The 21602-nt window shown below is 43.7% G+C and overlaps 1 protein-coding gene across 2 annotated transcripts in view; it reads right to left on the reverse strand.

Moving 5' to 3' along the window:
- SGSM3 (small G protein signaling modulator 3) overlaps positions 1–20043 on the reverse strand; it is a 65545-nt gene extending 45502 nt beyond the window's left edge. The window contains exons 1-3 of one of the 2 annotated variants that reach the window (XM_015419217.1): positions 19990–20043; positions 1952–2060; positions 1120–1177 (exon numbers count right to left, since the gene is read on the reverse strand). In XM_015419217.1, coding sequence (XP_015274703.1) covers positions 1120–1126 — 7 coding nt within the window. In that variant the 5' untranslated portion in view covers positions 1127–1177; positions 1952–2060; positions 19990–20043. Of the gene's footprint in view, positions 1–1119; positions 1178–1951; positions 2061–19911 lie in introns of both variants that reach the window. The other variant, XM_015419216.1, reaches the window with a different exon arrangement.
- Between the last annotated feature and the right edge of the window lie 1559 nt (positions 20044–21602).

Here is a 21602-nt window from a genome sequence, read left to right on the forward strand (position 1 = left end):
TTTTATATGTATTGTTGGGATTTTTACCCTGTTCTGTAAGCCGCTCTGGCCGGGAGGGTGGGATACAAATTAAATCAATCAATCAAATAAATCAATCAAGGGAGGAGAGGCCTGCCTCAAGAAATGACCACTACAACTGTTCAACACTGCCCTGCCCATACCCATAGCTTTGGACTGAACCGCCCATCAGGTATAACCACCACAAGGAGGAAGAGCTTTTCATGTGCACATGGATATGTTTATTTACAAAAACAGATTCCAGAATTGAAACAAGAGCTAAATATGAAGGCAGCTGAATTTCTACTTCTGGTATTGAGCATCAAACCTTACAAGCAATGATCAGCTACCCACAGCCAATATATACAGTGAAAATTAGATAGCAGGCAAACAAGTGTGGTTACTGATGATGCAAAAGAAGCACCATTTAGAAAATTATAGGGAAAAGCAGTTTAATTATATAAGGTGTGGAATAAAGTACACAATAACTCAAAGACTGCTAAGTGTGTGCAGGTCTAATGTGGTTTTACCTAACAAGGGAAAAGCTATCATTCCAGAAAGTGGTTTTTTAAAAAAGGGCAGGATGAATGCCACTCCATTAAACACATGCCAACTCCAATTCTTTTAACTGTTAAAGACTAATGAAAGCAGTTATTTCAGTAGAGCCTCTTCACTGTGTTCTTGCTTTCACTAGAACCTTTGAACTGTCCTTGGCTATTGTCTCTGGCATAGTTAAAATCAGTCATGACTTCATGCTGTGGATAATGATTAGTAATCAGGCAGGTACTTCCTGAGTTTTCCACTTGAAAAAAGTGGATGAAAGGATGCTTGTGGTTCAAGGAAGGGTGGCCAGTTTGATGAACAGGCTAAGGTAACAGAGAATGAGGGAAGCAAAATTATTTTCTGAAGGTCCAAAATAATTACTTAATCTAAGTAGAAAAAGTAGAGTCGGACTCGACTGTGCGACTGAACAACAAGTAGAAAAAACCGTGTGGTTATACCTAATTAGCTAGGGAGTCAGTTAATAAAATTTGTATGGCTGTTCAGGTATTGGGCTTTTGTTAGAAATCCAAGAACTTTGATGACTTGATCACAACTCCTAGAATTTCATAAAGGCTTTACCTGACATGGTGCTAGAGAAATGGGGACAATAGCAGGTAGGTTCCAAGACGTCACAACCCTGTTATAATACATGGAGGCAAAACAGACACAAAAAAGACAGAACACATTAGCTCTTAGGGTGAAATACGCAGAACACTCCTAGCTGATTCCCAATTAGCACCCATCCCCTTATTCGGAACTACTGCTACCCTTACAAGACTCAGGTGCTACTGCAGATGGGTAGGGTCTTGGATGTGGAGCGGGAGACCAGACCAGACTGTAAATCCCCACTCAGCATGAAGTTTGCCAGGTGACTTTGGACAAATCCCTGTTTTTCTTAGAGAAAGGTTGGGATGCATATACATTTGACATATTTACATTCATCAATCACAGACTCAGAACAAAAGCCAGAACTCTGTATTCTTTGTGGTAACAGTTAAGATACAAAACTGTCTAATACAAGCTGATTTTTGTGTTGGTTTCTTTAATTAATGTTAAATCTTACTTAAAATTCTTTCTGTGCAAGGTAATTTTTTCACACTAAAACATTAAGGCAGCAAATTTTAACCAGATAAAGTCAGTCAGATTAAAACTTTCACTCAAGTTTATTATGGAAGCTGGTAATCACAGAATGCTAGTTAATGGCTGACAGTTGCCCACACTGTTGTGGTTAATAAGGAAGTAGCTGGCAAAGGGTGAGTGGCCAATTTCTATCCTCTGAGGACGCAAGAGATTCCCAGCATCTCCCATTCCCAAGAGGTAACACAGACATTAAAATGAGACATGAAGTTTCCCACCCATATTTCCCTTGGCAGCTATTAGTTGGTGTCTGTGAGCAAATACAAACACAGACCTGAAAAAAAGGCCTCAGAGTTCCACTGACTGCTCTCCTTCCAGGCCAGGGCCAGACATTCCTGGGACTGAAGATTTTCAGGGCCGCAAACTGGAGTCTGTGAAAGTTACTGCAATGCAAGGTAAATAGTTCTTCATGAATAAGAGCAGGGACAATAATTTTATTTAGATTAACACTTCTTTCCCTCTCACTCTGTGTACACAGAGCAGCGTACATTAAACTCTGCAGAAAACTCACATTAATAACAACAAAAAATATATAAATAGTGGACTGGTTCACAAAAGAGAGAATATATACATATTAATCACTGAATACTTTTAGAAGAGAAAACTCTTAGGACCACTCCTAGCCACAATGGTCCTCCCAGGAACTGTCTAATAGACTGCGTGCTGGGATCTCCCAGGTGAAACTTGATTCCAAGGCAGTTGGGGGTCCAATTTCTATAGGGACCATGTCATATGGGAAGAGAGGGCTTAAGTCATTCCCCTTCCAGTTCTGACTAGGAGTGTGCAAATTGGTTTTTTACCAGTATTTTTCAGTTCGGGTCTACTGGACTAAAAAAAAAATTCAGGATTCCCTAAAACCCTCGGATTTAATTTTCCATGTCAAATAGACCCAAGAAGAAAAATACCAGTAAAAAATACCTGGGGCTGGCTTGGCTTGTCCTGCCACCCAGTCTAAACCAGGTGGCAGGAGAAGGCAGCTCAGCTCAGAGCTGCGCTGTTAGGGAGTGACTGGCTCCCCATGGGCACAGCTGATCCCGGCTGGGCTGCCCTCTCCTGCTGCCCAGTTTAAACCAGGCTGCAGGAGAAGGAAGCTCTCAACTCCCCACCGACCCAGCTCATCTTGGGCTGGCCTCTCTTGCAGCCTGGTATAAACCGGGCTGCATGGGAAACCAGCCACAGCTGAGGTGGTGGGGAGCTCTCAGTTCCCCGTCACTCCAGCTGATCCTTGGGCTGACTTCTGCATTCCCTTTAAAGTTTAAAGGGACTGCATAAGCCTGCCTGACAAACAGCTGAGAGGTGGGAGCAATCTCCTTCAGCCTCTCTGCTACTTTCTGATCTACCTGAAATTCCTGAATATATATGGGATTTTTTCAGTTTTCCTGAGAAAACCCAGATACATTTGGGAAGCCAAAATATACCTGGTATCTTTTTAGCTCAGGTAGATCTGAATGCACACCCTTAGTTCTGGTCTAAAATTGCTCTGGGAACCACTGTTTGACTTACTGCAGGCTACATGTGTATCAGTGAGTTACATGCAAGTTTCCTCAACAAAACAGTGGCTCTCTGGGGCCATTTCAGGTTAGGAAAATGGCATGGGCAAAGGTTTAAGCACACTTCCCTGTGGTCCCAATCTAAGTTGTGCCTCTGTGTACCTGAGAAATCTAAGTTTTACCCAGTGCATATCTTCTTGATAGTCCCCAGGATGGAAAATGTATTATGCAGGTAAGGCCTTATAATCCCTGTGAAAGACAGCCATAGAGGGCCCTTCCAAACGTCTTCCAAAAGGTTACTGCACAGAGTGGGTGCAATACCTGAAAAGGCATGGGTCCTAGCAGCAACTAAAAACACCTGCTAGATCAAGAAGAAGAAGAGATTGGATTTATACCCCGCCCTTCACCCGGAGTCTCAGAGCGGCTTACAAACTCCTTTCCCTTCCCCTCCCCACAACAGACACCCTGTGAGGTGGGTGGGGCTGAGAGAACTCTTGACACAAACTGCTCTTTCAGGAACAGCTGTGCCAGAGCTTGTGACTGACCCAAGGTCACATCAGCAGGTGCAAGTGGAGGAGTGGGGAATCAAACCCGGTTCTCCCAGATGAGAGTCTGCACACTTAACCACTACACCAAACTGGCTCTTCCAAGTGGATTACCAAAGAGCATGCTGGGCTGACCCAACTTGATGCATGAGTTCATATGTGTGGGTTTTGTTTCCTAACATGAACATTTGTTCAAACAAGAGCAGTTAGCTAGCTTTACAGATTAAAGTCAGAATTCACAACAAAGCTACCATACATTTTCCCCTACCTTGGTTTGCTCTGTTATTTTTACCTTGAAATTAAAAAAACAATTCATCATGTTTCCTGACAACTCAAATGCAACATCAAAGAGACGGTGCTGGTCGCTCACACAGATGTTCTACACAGACACTGGATAGAGGCAGGTCAGTGCTGCTGATATTACTTGATCTGTCAGCAGCATTTGACACGGTCGACTACGATCTGTTGACCTGCCGCCTTGCTGATGTGGGGATTTGAGAGACAGCCTTGATGTGGTTTGTCTCCTTTCTCCAAGTTTGGGGACAGAGGGTGGCGCTAGGGGAAAGGGTTTCACCATGATACCCTTTGGTCTGTGGTGTCCTCTAAGGGGCAAGTCTCTCCCCAATGTTATTTAACATCTTTATGTGCCCCCTTGCCCAGCTGGTGTAGAGATTTGTGCTGGGATGTCACCAGTATGCTTACTGAGGCCGTGGGTTAGTTGGTTAAAACAGAGCCGGCTGAAGCTAAATCCATCGAAGATGGAGGTCCTGTGGCTGGGCCGGGAAGATGTGGGGTTGGGATGCCAACTTCCAGCCCTTGATGGTGTCCAGCTGTCATCTGGTTCAACTGACAAGAGTCTGGGCATGATGCTGGATGCCTCCCTTTCAATGGAGGCCCAGGTCACCAATGTGGTTAAACTGCCATTTTACCATCTGCATCAGGTTAAGCAGTTGGTCCCCTTCCTGTCTCCCCCCAACCTAGACACAGTGATCCATGCAACAGTCACCTCCAGACTGTACTACTGTAACTTGCTCTATGCAGGGCTACCCTTGAGACTGGCCCAGAAGCTGCAACTGGTCCAGAATGCGGCTGTGCGAGTTCAGACTGGAACTTCCATCACAGCCCATATCCAACTGGAGCTCCACCAGCTGCACTGGCTCCAGACTGAATACCAGATCAGGTTCAAGTTTTGGTGCTAACCTTTAAAAGCCCTACTTGGTCTGGGAGCAGCATATTTTAGGGACCGTCTCTTCTAGTAAGTCCCCCAAAGAGTGTTACATTTAAAGTTATATGAAGCTCCTGGTGATCCTTGGCCCAGAGAATGTCCAGCTGTCCTTGACCACAGCCAGGGCCTTCTCGGCCCTGGCTCCGACCTGGTGGAAGGCTCTTCTGGGTGAGATACGGGACCTGCAGGATCTGTTGCAGTTCTGTAGAGCTGTTAAAATAGAGCTGTTCCACCAAGCCTATGGTTGAGAGCAGCAACAGGTTTTCATTTCATTCCCCTTCCTCTACCGACCTTTTCCTTCCCTCTCCTTTCTAGCAGATTTTAAGATAATTACACCCCCCCAGGATTTTACACCATCAAATAGTTTAACTATGTTGCTGTTTTTATCCTATTTATTACACACAAAATTTTATGTTTTAACTGTATAATATGTTTTACAATGTTAACCACCCTGAGCCCTGCTCGCAGGGGAGGGAGGGCTATAAATTGAATAAAATAAATAAATAAATAAATTCAGACCACTATAATAATTATTATGCTACAGAAGGGGCAGCTCTTTCCATAAATCCATTCTGTGGTGTTCTGCCAGCCCTGATTCTACAACTCCTTGGGACTCTGAACAGTTCTGAAGCAGGGTTTCATGTCTAGAATTTGAACAAAAAATGGCAAGAGGTTTTGAAAGGGCTATCAAAAGCACAATGAAAAAAGTATGTGTGGTATTTCATTTCTGACAACATAAAGTTAAACCAAAACCGAACATGCAATTTTGGCTCTTCATTCACTGATGTGTAGAGGAAACTTTGCAGATTTGTATGTTTGGCACACAGTTTTACAGTAGAATAGAACTGGGCCTATCTTGTATGTTTCTCTTTGGATGACTGGGAGATGATGAATCCTTTGCAAACAGTGTGTGCAGGGGGGGGGGGTTGCTTCCAAAATAGTCTTGGCTTAGTCAGGATCCTTTCCAACAATAAAAGGATGCAGTCATGCAGGAATAGAGTAACTTTCTTTATTCACGTGAATCACAGGTAGGCATCTCAAACTAAGTTTTCTGATCACTATAAACCTCCTATCCTACTTGCCCCCCCAGCTGTATTCATAGACGGCTGAATAGTAAATGAACTGAACCAGATGGGCAAGTTTTTCCTGACTTCAGTTGCTATGGATCATTTCCTGACAACTGCCTTTGGAGACCTGACAAAGAGCAAGAGGGATGCAGAGAAAGAACAGTTGAAAGTTGCGCAAGAAGCTGTGAATGAGGTAAGAGATTCACATCTAGGGACCTGGAAGGCAGAAGTGAAGTGAAGGTAAAACAACTTTTGTTTATTATATTGTTACCCTAATAGGTACTATGCAGGAGCTATAACGTATAAAGCATGTTTTACACATGCAACAGGCATCTCCTGGGCAATTAACTTTGGGATCTTCTGCCTATGTAGTAGGGTCCCACTCCAGGGGCAGCATTCCAAAAGGGAGAAAATAGCTCTTCCCCTAACAAGATACAGGGTGGGAAAATGGAATGACAAGAATAGCAAAATGAGACAGCAAAACTGTTGTATTTGATATACAAACCCTTTGCATAAATGACTAATGAGTTACTATTAGTAGAAAACTTGGGGACCAACTTGCAGCAGGAGGAGGAGGAAGAAGAAGAGATCGGATTTATACCCCACCCTTCACAGAGTCTTAGAGCAGTTTACAATCTCTTTCTCTTCCTCTCCCTGCAACAGATACCCTGTGAGGTACGTGGGGCTGAGAGAGCTCTTTGAAAACTGCTCTTGAGAAACAGCTCTGAGAGAACTGTGATTCACCCAAGGTCACCCAGCAGCTACATGTGGAGGAATGGGGAATCAAACCTGGTTCTCCAGATTAGAGTCCGCCACTCTTAACCACTACACCAAGAAGAAGAAGAAGAGATTGGATTTATACCCCACCCGTCACTCGGAGTCTCAGAGCGGCTTACAAACTCCTTTCCCTTCCCCTCCCCACAACAGACACCCTGTGAGGTAGGTATCTGTTGTGGGGAGGGGAAGGGAAGGGAAAGGCTCTCTAAGGAAAGCTGGGGATGCTTTGGAGGAATCAAAGGGAAAAAGAAAACTTATGAGCCTAAGCCTGAAAAAAGACAAGTGAGAGTCCAGTCCAGAGCTGGGTAATAAAAAGCAAGCAGGTCCAGGGATGGAGTTCCAGGGTTCAAAGGAGGGGGAAATTAAGTGATTTCAGTCAAACTGTGAGGGTCCAGAAAATGAACTAACCATAAGGTTGGGGAAACAAGCTCAGTCCAAAAAACAGCTATTAAAGTAGGAGGTCTTGGGGGGTGATTTTTATACACTTAATTATATGAACAGGGAGGCAGTGGCTTTGCTGGGCTGAAACTCTAAATCTTATTGGAGAGTTTAAAATAATTGCTAAAGTGGTCCCATGAGGGAAACTTGGATGATGAGATTAATTATTAAATTATAAAATGAATTTGGGATGTCAGAGAGATGTAGGTAGGCAGACAATGGCTTGGGCGAGGCTGGAAGTTCTGCCAAGGAGCTTGATTGAATCAAGTGAGGAGTGGAGTGGTTTTGGCAGAATCAGGAACCTTTGTGATTGTCCAGCAAGATTGAGTCAATTATTCATAGCCAGGGTGTGAGGGAACTCTAGAGGTCTGAGACAAAAGACCTTTTATCAATGTGCTCCATAGAGCATTCTAGCAGGTGGGCCAATCCCTTTTTAGAGTGTCCTGCCACTTTCAGGGGCCCCCAGTTTAATATCAAGCTGGGTATTTTATTCAGGTCTCTGGCAGTCTAGCCAGAGGATCTGTAGGGGAGTCTCTGTCTGGCAGGATTCATAGGTATCAATATCAGGAACGACAAGCGGCACTGCCATGGTTCCAGCCCGGTTACCAGTCCAGAACCCCTAACAGAGAGACTCCTGGGAGTTAATTTACAATACAGTATATATGTACATATGCACTCATTTAATTCCTGCTATACATTCTTTTCCATTGCCTGCTTCCAGAGGTCATTTTGGGGGGGATCGTGGGGAATCGCAGTTCCCCCGGGTGAGGTATGGGGGCGGGGCACATGACGAAGCCCCGCCCCCCGCTTCCAGCCGCCCCGCTTCCGGCCCTCATTTAGCCAGGAGGAGGCAGGAGAAGAGGGAGGGTAAGTTGCTTCCTCCCTGCCTCTCCCCACTCCTGCCTGCCTGGGGCCAGGGAGGGCCTTCGCGGGGTTTCCTTGCACTCATGAGGGGCCCGGCGGTGAACCTGCAAGGCCGGCGGCGGCAGCCGGGACCGTTGGGGGCAGGGTGTGTGGCCTTATGACACACTTCCGGTGATGTCAGGGGGTGTGGCCTTATGACACTTCCGGTGATGTCAGGGGGTGTGGCATATGCTAATTAATTATGCTAATGAGTTCCCCTAGCTCTTTTTCTACGAAACGACCCCTGCCTGCTTCCATAATGATATACAAAAATGTGCTTTGTGCATTTATTTACTAACAATCCAATAGTGTGTATTTATTTTAATTTTCTTTAATATAACATAATAATTGGATCAGATATATACACTCAGAATGCAAAGAAAAGGGAGTGGAAACTTGTCCTGTTTTAAGGAAGAAGCTTTGAGAATACAATAAAGCTTACCAAGGACTCCAAGTTCTGTTCTCCACACTCTCCCTTTCTATGCCTATAATGAAACTGAAAATTCTCAGAATTGCTTAAATTGCACAACTTATTCTGACTGCATTGTTTAGCCTTTCACCAAATGTGTAACATTTTAACAAGAAAGAAGGGAGGCAGCACGGGAAGGGGAAAAAACAGAGGGGTTATGGGGGAACCCACAAAGTTGAGCAGATTGTAGGAAAACTAGACTGGATCTTGCTAAAATCTCAGCCAGCTTCTAACTGTAACCCCACCCATCTGGTGGATATACTGGACTCTCAATAGGTACAAAGAAAAACTGTTAAGTGTGGAAATGCTGGAGTCGTAAGAGAGCAGAAAAAATGTTTCTCATGATGTGGTCCTGCCCAGTAATTACATTGGTATAGAAGGAAGTGCAAAACAAGATCTTCAAAGCCTTATGGCCTTTCTGGGGCAGATATCTGAAGAACGATGGGTGTGGAAAGAGGTTCTAGTGACAGAAAGATGCTACTATGCCACTTTTGGAACAATGGGTACATAAGCCTGGCAACTCTAGTGTTGGAGATTCCTGGAGATTTGGGGGCGATGTCTGTGGAGGGAGGAGTTTGGGGAGGGATGTCACCTAGAAACTATAGTACACCATACAGTCTTCCTTCTGAAACGGCTATTTTCTCCAGGAGGACTGATCTCTCTAGTCTGGAGATCAGCTGTAACTCCAGGGTCCACCTGGAGGTTGACAGTTCTATGAATTTATTTTATTTATTTTATTTATTAAGATTTATACCCCACCCTCCCCGCGGAGGGCGGGGTATAAATCTTAATACATAAATACATAATACATGGTCATTAAATTCATAGGAGGAGGTCAGTGTTTATAAGGAATGATAATATGGAAAAGTATAGCCATATCTGCAGGCTTTTCCTTTTTAAACTTAGATTCCTGGAATTTTATGAACCAGAACTAGGTCAGGGTTCAATAGCTAAGCACACAACTACCTAGGAGAAAAGTCATGGAAACAAACAACTAACAGGGTAGTTTATGAAGGCCTACCAGGTGCCGATGTCACAAATACTAGATTATTTATTTATTTATGGCAGAGTTATACACAGGAAGCATATAATAATATGAAATGCGTAACCACATTGATACAATGGGTATGCAGACCGATTGGGCAATCCCCCTAAATATTAATATCTACATTTTCAAATCCACTCACTTGCAGCTGGGGAGAGTTCAAAGAGCTCTGTCACATCACCCTGAAAAGCATGACACTCACATTCCTGTGACAGATGGAAAAAAAGTTTGGTGGACTGCATCACAACCGCATTAGGATCCTGGTATTTTGCTCCATTTAAACAACAGGACTGTACAACTGCCAAAGCCTGCTTGTATTCTACTAGCCATCTTCTAAGACGCTGAACTGCAGGCTGGAAGGTCGGTAGTTCAGCAGTTCGAGGCCTGAGTGCTGCATGACGGAGTGAGCTCCCATCTCTGGTTCCAGCTCCTGCCAACCTAGCAGTTCGAAAGCAAGAAACTGTAAGTAGATAAATAGGTACCGCTAAGGTGGGAAGGTAACAGTGTTCTGTGCGCCTCAGCGTCTAGTCATGCCGGCCACATGACCATGGAAAACGTCTTCGGCCAGCGCTGGCTCTTTGGCTTGGAAACAGAGATGAGCACCGCAACCCTAGAGTCGGATTCGACTGGCTTTTGAGCAAGGGAAACCTTTACCTTTACCTATACTTTACATCAAATCGTACAGGCCTCTTGTTGGTATTTATCAACAGTGCAATTCCAGCACACCTCCTCATGGTGCACCCTGGATAATGCTAAAGAACTAGAATTTCTGGCCGCCAGACAAACGTGGGATCTCCTGGCTACACTTTTTGTTGTTGTTGTTCAGTTGCACAGTCGAGTCCAACTCTTCGCGACCCCATGGACCACATCACGCCAGGCCCTCCTGTCTTCTGTCGTGCTCCGGAGTTTGTTTAATTTCATGTTCATTGCATCAATAACACTGTCTAACCATCTCATTCTTTGCCGTCCCCTTCTTCTTTGACCTTCAGTCTTTCCCAGCATCAGGGTCTTCTCCAGTGAGTGCTCCCTTCTCATTTGATGGCCAAAGTATTTGAGCTTCAGCTTCAGTATCTGGCCTTCCAGGGAACAGTCAGGGTTGATTTCTTTTAGGATTGACTGATTTGATCTCCTTGCAGTCCAAGGGACTCTCAAGAATCTTCTCCAGCACCATAATTAAAAGAATCTATTCTTCAGCGCTCGGACTTCCTTATAGTCCAACTCTCGCAGCCATACATGACTACTGGGAATACCATTGCTTTGACCATGCGGACTTTTGTTGGCAGGGTGATGTCTCTACTTTTTATTATGCTGTCTAGGTTTGCCATCGCTTGCCCCCCAAGGAGTAGGCGTCTTTTAATTTCATGGCTGCAGTCACCGTCTGCAGTGATCTTGGATCCCAGGAATGTGAAGTCTGTCACTGCTTCCATAACTTCCCTGTCTATTTGCCAAGGAGTGAGGTCATGATCTTAGTTTTTTTGATGTTGAGTTTCAAGACAACTTTTGCACTCTCTTCTTTCATCTTCAACAAGAAGCTCTTTAGGTCCTCTTCATTTTCTGCCATTAGATTAGTATCGTCTGTATATCTGAGGTTGTTGATCTTTTCCCCAGCAATCTTAATTCCCGCTTGTGATTCATCCAGGCCAGCATTTTGTATGATGTACTTTGTATATAAATTAAATAAGCAAGGTGACAATATACATCCTTGTTGTACTCCTTTTCCTATGCTAAACTAATCAGTTGTTCCATATCCGGTTCTGTCACTTCTTGACCCTTGTACAGGTTTCTCTGGGGACATGTGAGATGGTCTGGTACTCCAATCTCTTTAAGGACTTGCCATAGTTTGTTGTGATCCACACAATCATAGACTTTAGCATAGTCAATGAAGCAGAAGTAGATGTTTTTCTGGTACTCTCTTGCTTTCTCCATAATCCAGCGAATGTCGGCAATTTGATCTCTAGTTCCTCTGCCTCTTCGAAACCCAGCTTGTACTTCTGGCAGTTCTCTATCTACATACTGCTGAAGCCTAGCTTGTAGGAACTAGAGCATGACCTTGCTAGCATGTGAAATGAGTGCAATTGTGCAGTAAACATTCCTTGGCATTCCCTTTCTTTGGGATTGGAATGTAAACTGACCTTTTCCAATCCTGTGGCCACTGTTGCGTTTTCCAAATTTGCTGGAAAACTGAGTGCAGCACTTTAACAGCATCATCTTTTAAGACTTTGAATAGCTCAACAGGGATACCATCACGTCTGTTAACTTTGTTGTTAGTAATGCTTTCTAAGACCCATTTGATTTTGCATTCCAGGATGTCTGGCTCGAGGTCAGTGATTACACCACAGTGGTTGTCAAGGACATTCAGGTCCTTCTTGCATAGTTCTTCTGTGTACACTACACACATGGAAATAACAGATGTGGTTTGTTTAATATACACAAAAGCAAAACATTTACTAGAAAGTAAGGCCCTCTGATTTAAGTGAAGCTTGCCTTTATACACGAGTGGCTTTAGGAATCTTCAGAAGACACTGTTTACAGTGCAGTCCTGTTCAGAGTTGCTTCAGTTGAAGCCCACTGAAATTAACAGGACTGCACTCCTAGGCATTTAAGACGTACAGTCTATAGAGATTTTTTAAAAAAACATATCCCACTGATTCTAGTTAGATAAACGTTTGCTTAACTGCTTTCTCATGCCAGTCATGTTGCCCATGCTGTGAGCTATCATCATGTAGGTGGGTAGCATGTTGAACTAGGACCTTGGACAACCAGGTTCAAATACCTGCTCTCCCATGGAAGCTTCCTGGGGAAGTTTGGGCCTGTCACACAGTCTTCGCCTAACCGACTACACAGGACTGTTGTAAGGATAAGTGGAAGAGAGGAGAACAATGTGATAAGCTACTTGGGGTCTACATTGGAGAGAAAAGTGGGATATAAATAAAAACAAGCTACAAGTCTTAGCCTGATCTCGTTAAGATGTATGAAACAAAATGATTCAATATAAGATGTGGAAAAGCCTCAGTTCTTATCTGTAAATACAGGTGTTTCCTAGAGTAAACCAAGCCTATGCAAACAATATAAATTGTTCAACCTGACACGTGAAATTTGTAAAAACCCAGCTAAGTATCATGTTGCAAAAAGTACAACTAGGCCAATTGCAGGAATTGTTACAGCCACTCCTTAATCCTATTATACCCCATCTGTTAGGAGTGTCTTCTACTTTGTTAGTTTCACTGAAGTTAGAAGCATAGCTTCTTTTCCACATACAGAAAGCAAATATTGACTTGGGCAATTAATGGCATTTATAGGTTAAAGGAATATGCTGCTACAATACTGTTAACAACAGTTCAGTGGAACGAGGGTAAAGATCATCTGGATCCTGAGGTTTTGTTCCAGTAAATCACAACATTTTTGGTAGGCTTCTTAGAGTGATATTTTAAGTTATTGTAAGCATGGGGTCCTATACAGATGTTTTTGTTGTTGTTCAGTCGCACAGTCGAGTCCGACTCTTCGCGACCCCATGGACAATCTCCCGCCAGGCTCTCCTATCTTCCGCCGTCCTCCGAAGTTGACTCAATTTCATGTTCGTTGCATCGATGACACTGTCTAACCATCTCATCCTTTGCCGTCCCCGTCTTCTTTGACCTTCAATCTTTCCCAGCATCAGGGTCTTTTCAAGTGAGTACTCCCTTCTAATTTGGTGGCCAAAGTATTTGAGCTTCAGTTTCATTATCTGGCCTTCCAGGGAACAGTCAGGGTTGATTTCTTTGAGGACTGACTGATTTGTTCTTCTTGCAGTCCAAGGGACTCTCAAGAGTCTTCTCCAGCACCATAGTTCAAAAGAATCTATTCTTCGGCGCTCGGCCTTCCTTATAGTCCAACTCTCACAGCCATACATGACTACTGGGAATACCATTGCTTTGACCATGCGGACTTTTGTTGGCAGGGTGATGTCTCTACTTTTTATCATGCTGTTTAGGTTCGCCATCGCTTTCCTCCCAAGGAGCAGGCGTCTTTTAATTTCATGGCTGCAGTCACAGTCTGCGGTGATCTGGGATCCCAGGAACGTGAAGTCTGTCACTACTTCCACGACTTCCCCTTCTATTTGCCAAGGAGTGATGGGGCCGGATGCCATGATCTTAGTTTTTTTGATGTTGAGCTTCAAGCCCACTTTTGCGCTCTCCTCTTTTACCCTGAGCAAGAGGCTCTTTAGGTCCTCTTCACTTTCTGCCATTAGAGTGGTATCGTCTGCATATCTGAGGTTGTTGATCTTTTCCCCAGCAATCTTAATTCCCGCTTGTGATTCATCCAGGCCAGCATTTCGCATGATGTACTCTGCATATATATTAAATAAGCAAGGCGACAATATACATCCTTGTCGTACTCCTTTTCCTATGCTGAACCAATCAGTTGTTCCATATCCGGTTCTAACTGTCGCTTCTTGGCCCTTATACAGGTTTCTCAAGAGACATGTGAGGTGGTCTGGTACTCCCATCTCTTTAAGGACCTGCCATAGTTTGTTGTGATCCACACAGTCAAAAGCTTTAGCATAGTCAATGAAGCAGAAGTAGATATTTTTCTGGTACTCTCTTGCTTTCTCCATAATCCAGCGAATGTTGGCAATTTGATCTCTAGTTCCTCTACCTCTTCGAAACCCAGCTTGTACTTCTGGTAGTTCTCTATCCACGTACTGTTGAAGCCTAGCTTGTAGGATCTTGAGCATGACCTTGCTAGCGTGTGATATGAGTGCAATTGTGCGATAGTTTGAACATTCCTTGGCGTTGCCCTTCTTTGGGATTGGAATGTATACTGACCTTTTCCAATCCTGTGGCCACTGTTGCGTTTTCCAAATTTGCTGGCAAATGGAGTGCAGCACTTTAACAGCATCATCTTCTAAGACTTTGAATAGCTCAGCTGGAATACCATCACCTCCACTAGCTTTGTTGTTAGCAATGCTTTCTAAGGCCCATTTAACTTCACATTCCAGGATGTCTGGCTCGAGGTCAGTGATTATACCGTCGTGGTTGTCAAGGACATCGAGGTCTTTCTTGTATAGTTCTTCTGTGTATTCTTGCCATCTTTTCCTAATCTCTTCTGCTTCTGTTAGGTCCCTACCGTTTTTGTCCTTTATCATGGCCAGCTTTGCATGGAACGCTCCCTTGATTTCTCCAACTTTCTTGAAGAGATCTCTAGTCCTTCCCATTCTATTGTTTTCTTCTATTACTTTGCACTGTTCATTCAGGAAGGCCTCCTTATCTCTCCTTGCTGTTCTCTGGAAATCTGCGTTCAGTTGGGTAAATCTTTCCTTTTCGCCTTTGCCTTTCGCTTTCCTTCTTTCCTCTGCTATTTGTAAAGCCTCATCAGAAAGCCACTTTGCTTTCTTACATTTCTTTTTCTTTGGGATGGTGGTGATTGCTGCCTCCTGTACGATGTCACGAACCTCTGTCCATAGTTCTTCAGGCACTCTATCTATCAAATCCAGACCCTTGAATCTATTCTTCACCTCTACTGTATATTCATCAGGGATGCGATCTAGGTCAAACCTGAATGGCCTCGTGGTTTTCCCAATTTTCTTCAGTTTAAGTCTGAATTTTGCAATGAGTAGCTCATGATCTGAACCACAGTCAGCTCCAGGTCTTGTTTTTACTGACTGGATAGAGCTTCTCCATCTTTGACTGCAAATTATATAGTCAATCTGATTTCGGTGTTGCCCATCTGGTGATGTCCATGTGTAGAGTCGCCTCTTAGGTTGTTGGAAAAGGGTGTTCGCTATGACCAGTGTGTTCTCTTGACAAAACTCTGTTAACCTTTGCCCTGCTTCATTTTGCTTTCCAAGGCCAAACTTGTCTGTTATTCCAGTTACCTTTTGACTTCCTACTTTAGCATTCCAGTCCCCTATGATGATGAGGACATCATTTTTTGGTGTTAGTTCTAGGAGGTGTTGTAGGTCTTCATAGAACCGGTCCACTTCAGCCTCTTCTGCATCAGTGGTTGGGGCATACACTTGAATTACTGTGATGTTGAATGGTTTGCCTTGGAATCGGACAGAAATCATTCTGTCATTTTTGAGATTGTATCCCAGTACTGCCTTTTGCACTCTCTTGTTGACGATAAAGGCCACACCATTTTTTCTACGAGATTCCTGGCCACAGTAGTAGATATAATGGTCTTCTGAGTTAAATTCGCCCATTCCTGTCCACTTTAGTTCACTGATTCCTAGGATATCGATGTTCAGTCTTGCCATCTCATTTTTGACCACGTCAAGCTTACCTTGATTCATAGATCTTACATTCCAGGTTCCTATGTAGTATTGTTCTTTGCAGCATCGGACTTTCCTTTCACCATCAGACACATCCACAACTGAGGGTCCTTTCGGCTTTGGCCCAGCCGCTTCACTCTTTCTGGGGTTACTTGTACTTGCCCTCTGCTCTTCCTCAGTAGCATATTGGACACCTTCCGACCTGAGGGGCTCATCTTCCGGCGTCATATCTTTTAGCCTTTTGATACTGTCCATGGGGTTTTCTTGGCAAAAATACTGGAGTGGGTTGCCATTTCCTTCTCCAGGTGGATCACGCTTGGTCTGAGTTCTCTGCTGTGGCCTGTCCGTCTTGGGTGGCCCTTCACGGCATAGCCCACAGCTTCATTGAACTGCGCAAGCCCCCTCGCCACGACAAGGCAGTGATCCATGAGGGGGTACAGATGTTTAAGAGACATTATAAGCCAAAGTAAATTGAATGATGATTACATGTTGTTAGATGGCCGTAACAGGTAAGAGAGGATAATAGGAAAATATAGAGAGGAAAATGTCTCTGGTAACATGAAGGATTGTTTTCTTCACTAAATTTTTACTACCTGTGCTCATGTGTCTAAACTAGACAAGAATTGTAAATTGAACTAATTAGTACATGGAGTGTCAATTGATCTGTCTGAAATGGGAGCTGAATCCTGTATAAGTCAAAGAAACAGGCTTCTTGCACCATATTAGCTAACTCTGGGACAAGACAGAGCTCCACAACCATCATACTGCCAGTGGGATAAACTGGTACTAAAATGAAACTGGTAAATTTATCTTGAAAATTAGCAACAGTATCTTACATCCCTAAAACAAACTCCACCATGGCACTTGAACTGTAAAAATTTTTTTGTTAATTGATTCCTCTCCTTTATGAAGAAAGATTCCTGTTTTGGAGATATCAGGTGTTCAATAGGTACTATGCAGAACTTTGTATTTCCATCACTACAGAGGTTTATTCTAATACGTCTCCTAGTGCCCGGCATAGCATTTTATACACAAGCTCTTCACAAAGGAGATAATCATTTCAAATTCCTAGGTGTTAATTTTGTCAAGGATTTTTCTAGCCCTCCATCTGAATAATACAGACCACGCCTCTACTGCTTTCCAAACAGAAATTAAAATATTAAGCTTCATAAAATCTATTCTATCTCAAGTAGTTTGTTTTGTTTTGCCTTGTTACTTAGCAGGAAAAAGTATTTGACCACTTAGGGGGAAACAGTTGCTTTTACATTATTCCCACATCACGATTAAAACAGAACACTGTATTAACACCTAAAGAAGCAAAGCCATTTCTGAAATTCAGCTTTCCTTCATTTCTCAGGAAGTAAGACGTACCATACACATACCACATCAGTAGAACTTCCTCATACGACCTTAAAGGTGCTTGGAACAATTGTACTAGCGTTAGTCAAGTTCTTTTAAGTTATTCCAGACTCCAGTACATTTTCCCTTCTCTGCATTAGTATTTTCTTGCCTAGACATTTACAAGGTGTGTGATTTCACTGTTTTTACAAACCTCTGAAATTCATTCCTATGCAAGTCTAAGTAGGCACTGTAATGAGAAAAGCAGTCTATAAAAAACATAAATAAACATAACAAAGTTTGAGTCCAGTGGCACCTTCAAGATCAATAAAGCTCAGTTGTGAGTATAAGGTTTTGTGTGCATGCAGACGAAACCGTATACCCAGTTAAACTTTGTTCTGTTGCTTCAGACCAACATGGCTACCCAACTGAATAAACATCTTATGCATACTTAGTCATAAATGAGGAATCTTGCTGCACCTTAAAGACTAACAAGTTTTTATTCTAACATAAGATGAAATGGTCCCTGTCTATGAAGACTTAAGTATGCACACTGAATTCAGTGGACTTACTCCCAAGTGAGTGTAAACAGAACTGCAGTCTTAGGAATTAAGTCATATTGAATAAAGGATCAGGTCATTAGGTCACACTTCTGTTCAGTTATTTGGGAACAAGACCTACTAATTCAGGGGAACTTACTTTTTAGTAAACATGCATTAAGCTTTAAAAGGCAAGTACTTTATCTCTTATGGTGAAGAACGTCAAAAGGAAAGAGACAATGTAACAGGTGTAGAACCAAGAGAATCAGAAACAAAAGGAGTCTGGAAACAGGAAGATATTACCAAAAAGAAAAATGGACAGAGCATAAATAGGCACTGAACAAATCCAATTAAATCTGATCATGCTTTGAAAAAAATGAGTCAGAAAATTGCAGTGTGGACATGTGAGTCACCAGATAAATACAAAAAGAAAACTTTCAATGAGGTATATGAAAAAAAGATCAGCATCATTCCAGTTTGTGAAATATGCACATTTCATAAAATGCCACACAAACTACAATGCCACTCATTATTAATTTAGCTTTCATTCTCTCATGCACCAGCCTTCAGAATTTACAAAAATCAAAGCCAGACCCTGACCTGGAAAATTTTCAACAGATCCATTAAAATTCAAACCATGCAGCTGCAGTTCTGGCAAATTCTAAGCTCAAACCCGATCCTTGCAACAAGAATGGGATCCAAGAAGTCTCAAATTAATTGGAGAGAAGGCAGTACATGAAAGGCTATGCCAGCAAACAAGCCTAGACAGGAAAAGGACTTGGACATTTACTGGGAATGGATGGAATGCTACCTTACGACACTTGTATGGCTTGACTTGTATATGCATTTGATACAGCTTGTTCAGGGAACTGGGGATCTTGCTGCATTGATTGTGGCAATAAACGCTTGTATGCTTATAATAACACATTATTATGAGCATCTCTTCTGCACACTCCTTTCTTGAAAAAGTTGAGCACATAGTTACAGTGTTTACTAAAGGATTAGTAAATTATAAACATGTAAATAAGGGAAGCAGGAAGTAGCACAGATAGGAGAGGTTACAGCAGCAGAACCAGGAGAAAAGCACTTCACAGGATGCTCTGTGTCAAATCACTCTGGCTCTGAGTCAAGAAAACAGATGAATCAAGTGTGTTACAGGAGTCCCCAAAGTGTCTCTCTTACTAACGGTCTACTCATACAGGGGTATCCCTAATAGAATTCTGCCCTTCCCTATAATATTTCCAGTAATGTAAATTGGCAACTGCCCTGATCTGGATGGCCCAGGCTGGCCTGATCTTGTCACATCTCGTAAGCTAAGCAGGGTCAGGGCCCTGGCTGGTAGTTGGATGGGAGACCTCCAAGGAATCCCAGGAGCTCTACGCAAAGGCAGGAAACAGCAAACCACCTTTTAAAGTCACTTGCCTTGAGAACCCTAAGGGGTCTCCATAAGTCAGCTGTTACCTTAAGGGTACCTCACACACACACAAATTAGGGGCCATTCTTTTTCAAACAGGAGAACCCGCAGAGGACTCCTACCTGCCTGACTAGCAGGCCGACCATCTGCACTCTAACCTTTCCTCAGACATGTGCCCACTCGATGATCCAAGAATATCCCCACTTAGGTGTCGCCATCGATCTTGCACTGGGGCTGGTGTGTGGAGGGCTAAAATCCATACAAACCCGTTTGCTTTCGTTTAGACCGGCTTCTTGGCAGGCCCTCAGTGCTGCTGCTCCGCACCCCTCACCCCCGGATCTCTCGCCTTCCAAGGATACAACGGCAGCGGTAGGGAATGCTTCCTAGCCAGCCGAAGAGCCGGTCTTCATTTTGGAGGGAAAACCGGGGCTAGGAGATGTTACCCCTTCTCCATCCGTGCTCCAAACGGACATCGTGCGACTCGTCGGTCGCGGTGACTGGATCCGCGGCTCAGCTATTCTATTCCTCACCTACCTTTTTGGCTCGCCGCTAAATCGTGCCTGGGCCGATCCTGTGGCCGGTCGCCTCTCTCTGGCTTCGCACCCTCAGCCTGTCCACCCCACCGCCTCCTTCCTTCACGCCTCTCTTTCTCTCCGGTGCTCGCCGACCGCCTCTTCCATATGGGCGAGCCACCCCCACCCACCATGCTCGCTCCCGGAGCCGCTGCCGCTTACCCCGCATTCTCCTCACTCATAGAGGGGCGTCCCTCAGCCTGCAGCCTCCGTTTCCTCACATACGCTCCAGACACCCACCTCCGGACTGCGCTCCTGCCCGCTCTCAGGTCGCCCCTCGACCAGTTCCTGTCAGAGCCGACCTAAACCGTGACGCACGCCCAACACCGGGGGGACACTTGGAAGGCGCAGAGAGCCATGGGAACTGTAGTCTCGAAGAATTCTCTCGCTCTCTTTTCACATCATGGCTACGTTTTCCTGTCCGGCAACGGCCGTTCCTTTCCTAAGATCTCGGCGGACGGTTTCCTGCCTCGCTAGCGACCCCCGCAGACCTCTCGCAAAGCGGCAGCCTCTCTGTCAGGATCTCGGCAAAGGGCTCCGAAAGCAACAGTTACAGCGCCGCCGCGGCCGGAGTGCGCACCGGTGGCGCTTCCAGACTTAGCTGCAAAACCTGAGCCGTGCGACGAAGAGCTTTCTCGCTGAGGAAGTAATGGCGTCTTCCGAGGATAGTTTGGTCTGGAACCTCGGCAAGGCGCAAGCGTCACTTTCTTTATAGTAAACGCTCCTCTAGAACAAGGAGTTCCCTTCCCCAGGAAGAACTGCCTGTTGTATTCAGTGGCAGCGCAGCTTGCGCGGTTTTTAAGAGTTTATACACACTGTGTGCGAGCTCTTGGTGCCTCTGGTAAAACAAGGCAGTATCTTAAAACACCAGTTACATGGACACTCTCACGACTCCCTGCAGGTCATAATTTCATTTAAAACCCCTAAATTGCTATGCTGGAATCTCAGTTCATGCTGCAAATCACATATGCACATTTGTGTGTGCGTGCACACATATACAAGTAAAGAAAAAACACACTACCTACCTAGAATCAAGCATGGTTAATCACCACTTGTCTAGACTGATATTATGTGTATTGTATCGACTTATATTCTTTTCAGCATTGTATCATTTAACACAATTTGTAAGGTGCTACTTTATTTGATTTGTACCCGGCCCTCCTTGCCACGCCAAAGCAGGTTTAGGGCAGCTTACATAAAAGTTTGTAAACAGATAAAAACCTAACAGTGCAAGTATAAATATAATTAAAGTACAGCATAAAGCACAACATAAAGTGCTAGTATATGACAATGGTGGAACGTTGGTAGTATCAATATATTAGAAGTATAGTCAGCAAATTAATGTTAAGGCTAATCTCATAGTTTGGGCCATTTCAGTAAAGCTCAGGCTGCAGTGATTGATGGTATTGGGGCCAGGTCCAAGTTCAGAGCATATCTGCTGGCAGGGCGTAGTTATAATAATACCTAAGTTATTTTTTAAAATTAGATTTACAATGTTGAGAGATTTAATGGAGTAGCCTTGAGCACAATTTAGTAGACAAACAGGATTTTAATTTTTTTCTAAATTTAGTGAATGTTGGGCTGAGTGCAAGTTGTGCTATATTTTTCCTTAAATAAATTCAAAAGAGGAATCACACTCTCTCTTTCGCTCTGATAGATTCCTTATTGCGCAGTCCTGCATATTTGACCCAGTTTTCTTTGGGTACTATAAAACTTGTGTTCCATATATGGAAATATAGGGCTAACCTGATAAAACAAATCTTAGTCAATCCATTAAAATTCAAACAATTAATTAAATCTGTACATATTTCTGCATGAATCATGATTTACAGAAAGCATGACAGGCAAGGGAA

The sequence above is a fragment of the Gekko japonicus genome, unplaced genomic scaffold, assembly GCF_001447785.1.
Source record: "Gekko japonicus isolate JY-2015 unplaced genomic scaffold, Gekko_japonicus_V1.1 scaffold37, whole genome shotgun sequence".
Taxonomy (NCBI): Eukaryota; Metazoa; Chordata; class Lepidosauria; order Squamata; family Gekkonidae; genus Gekko; species Gekko japonicus.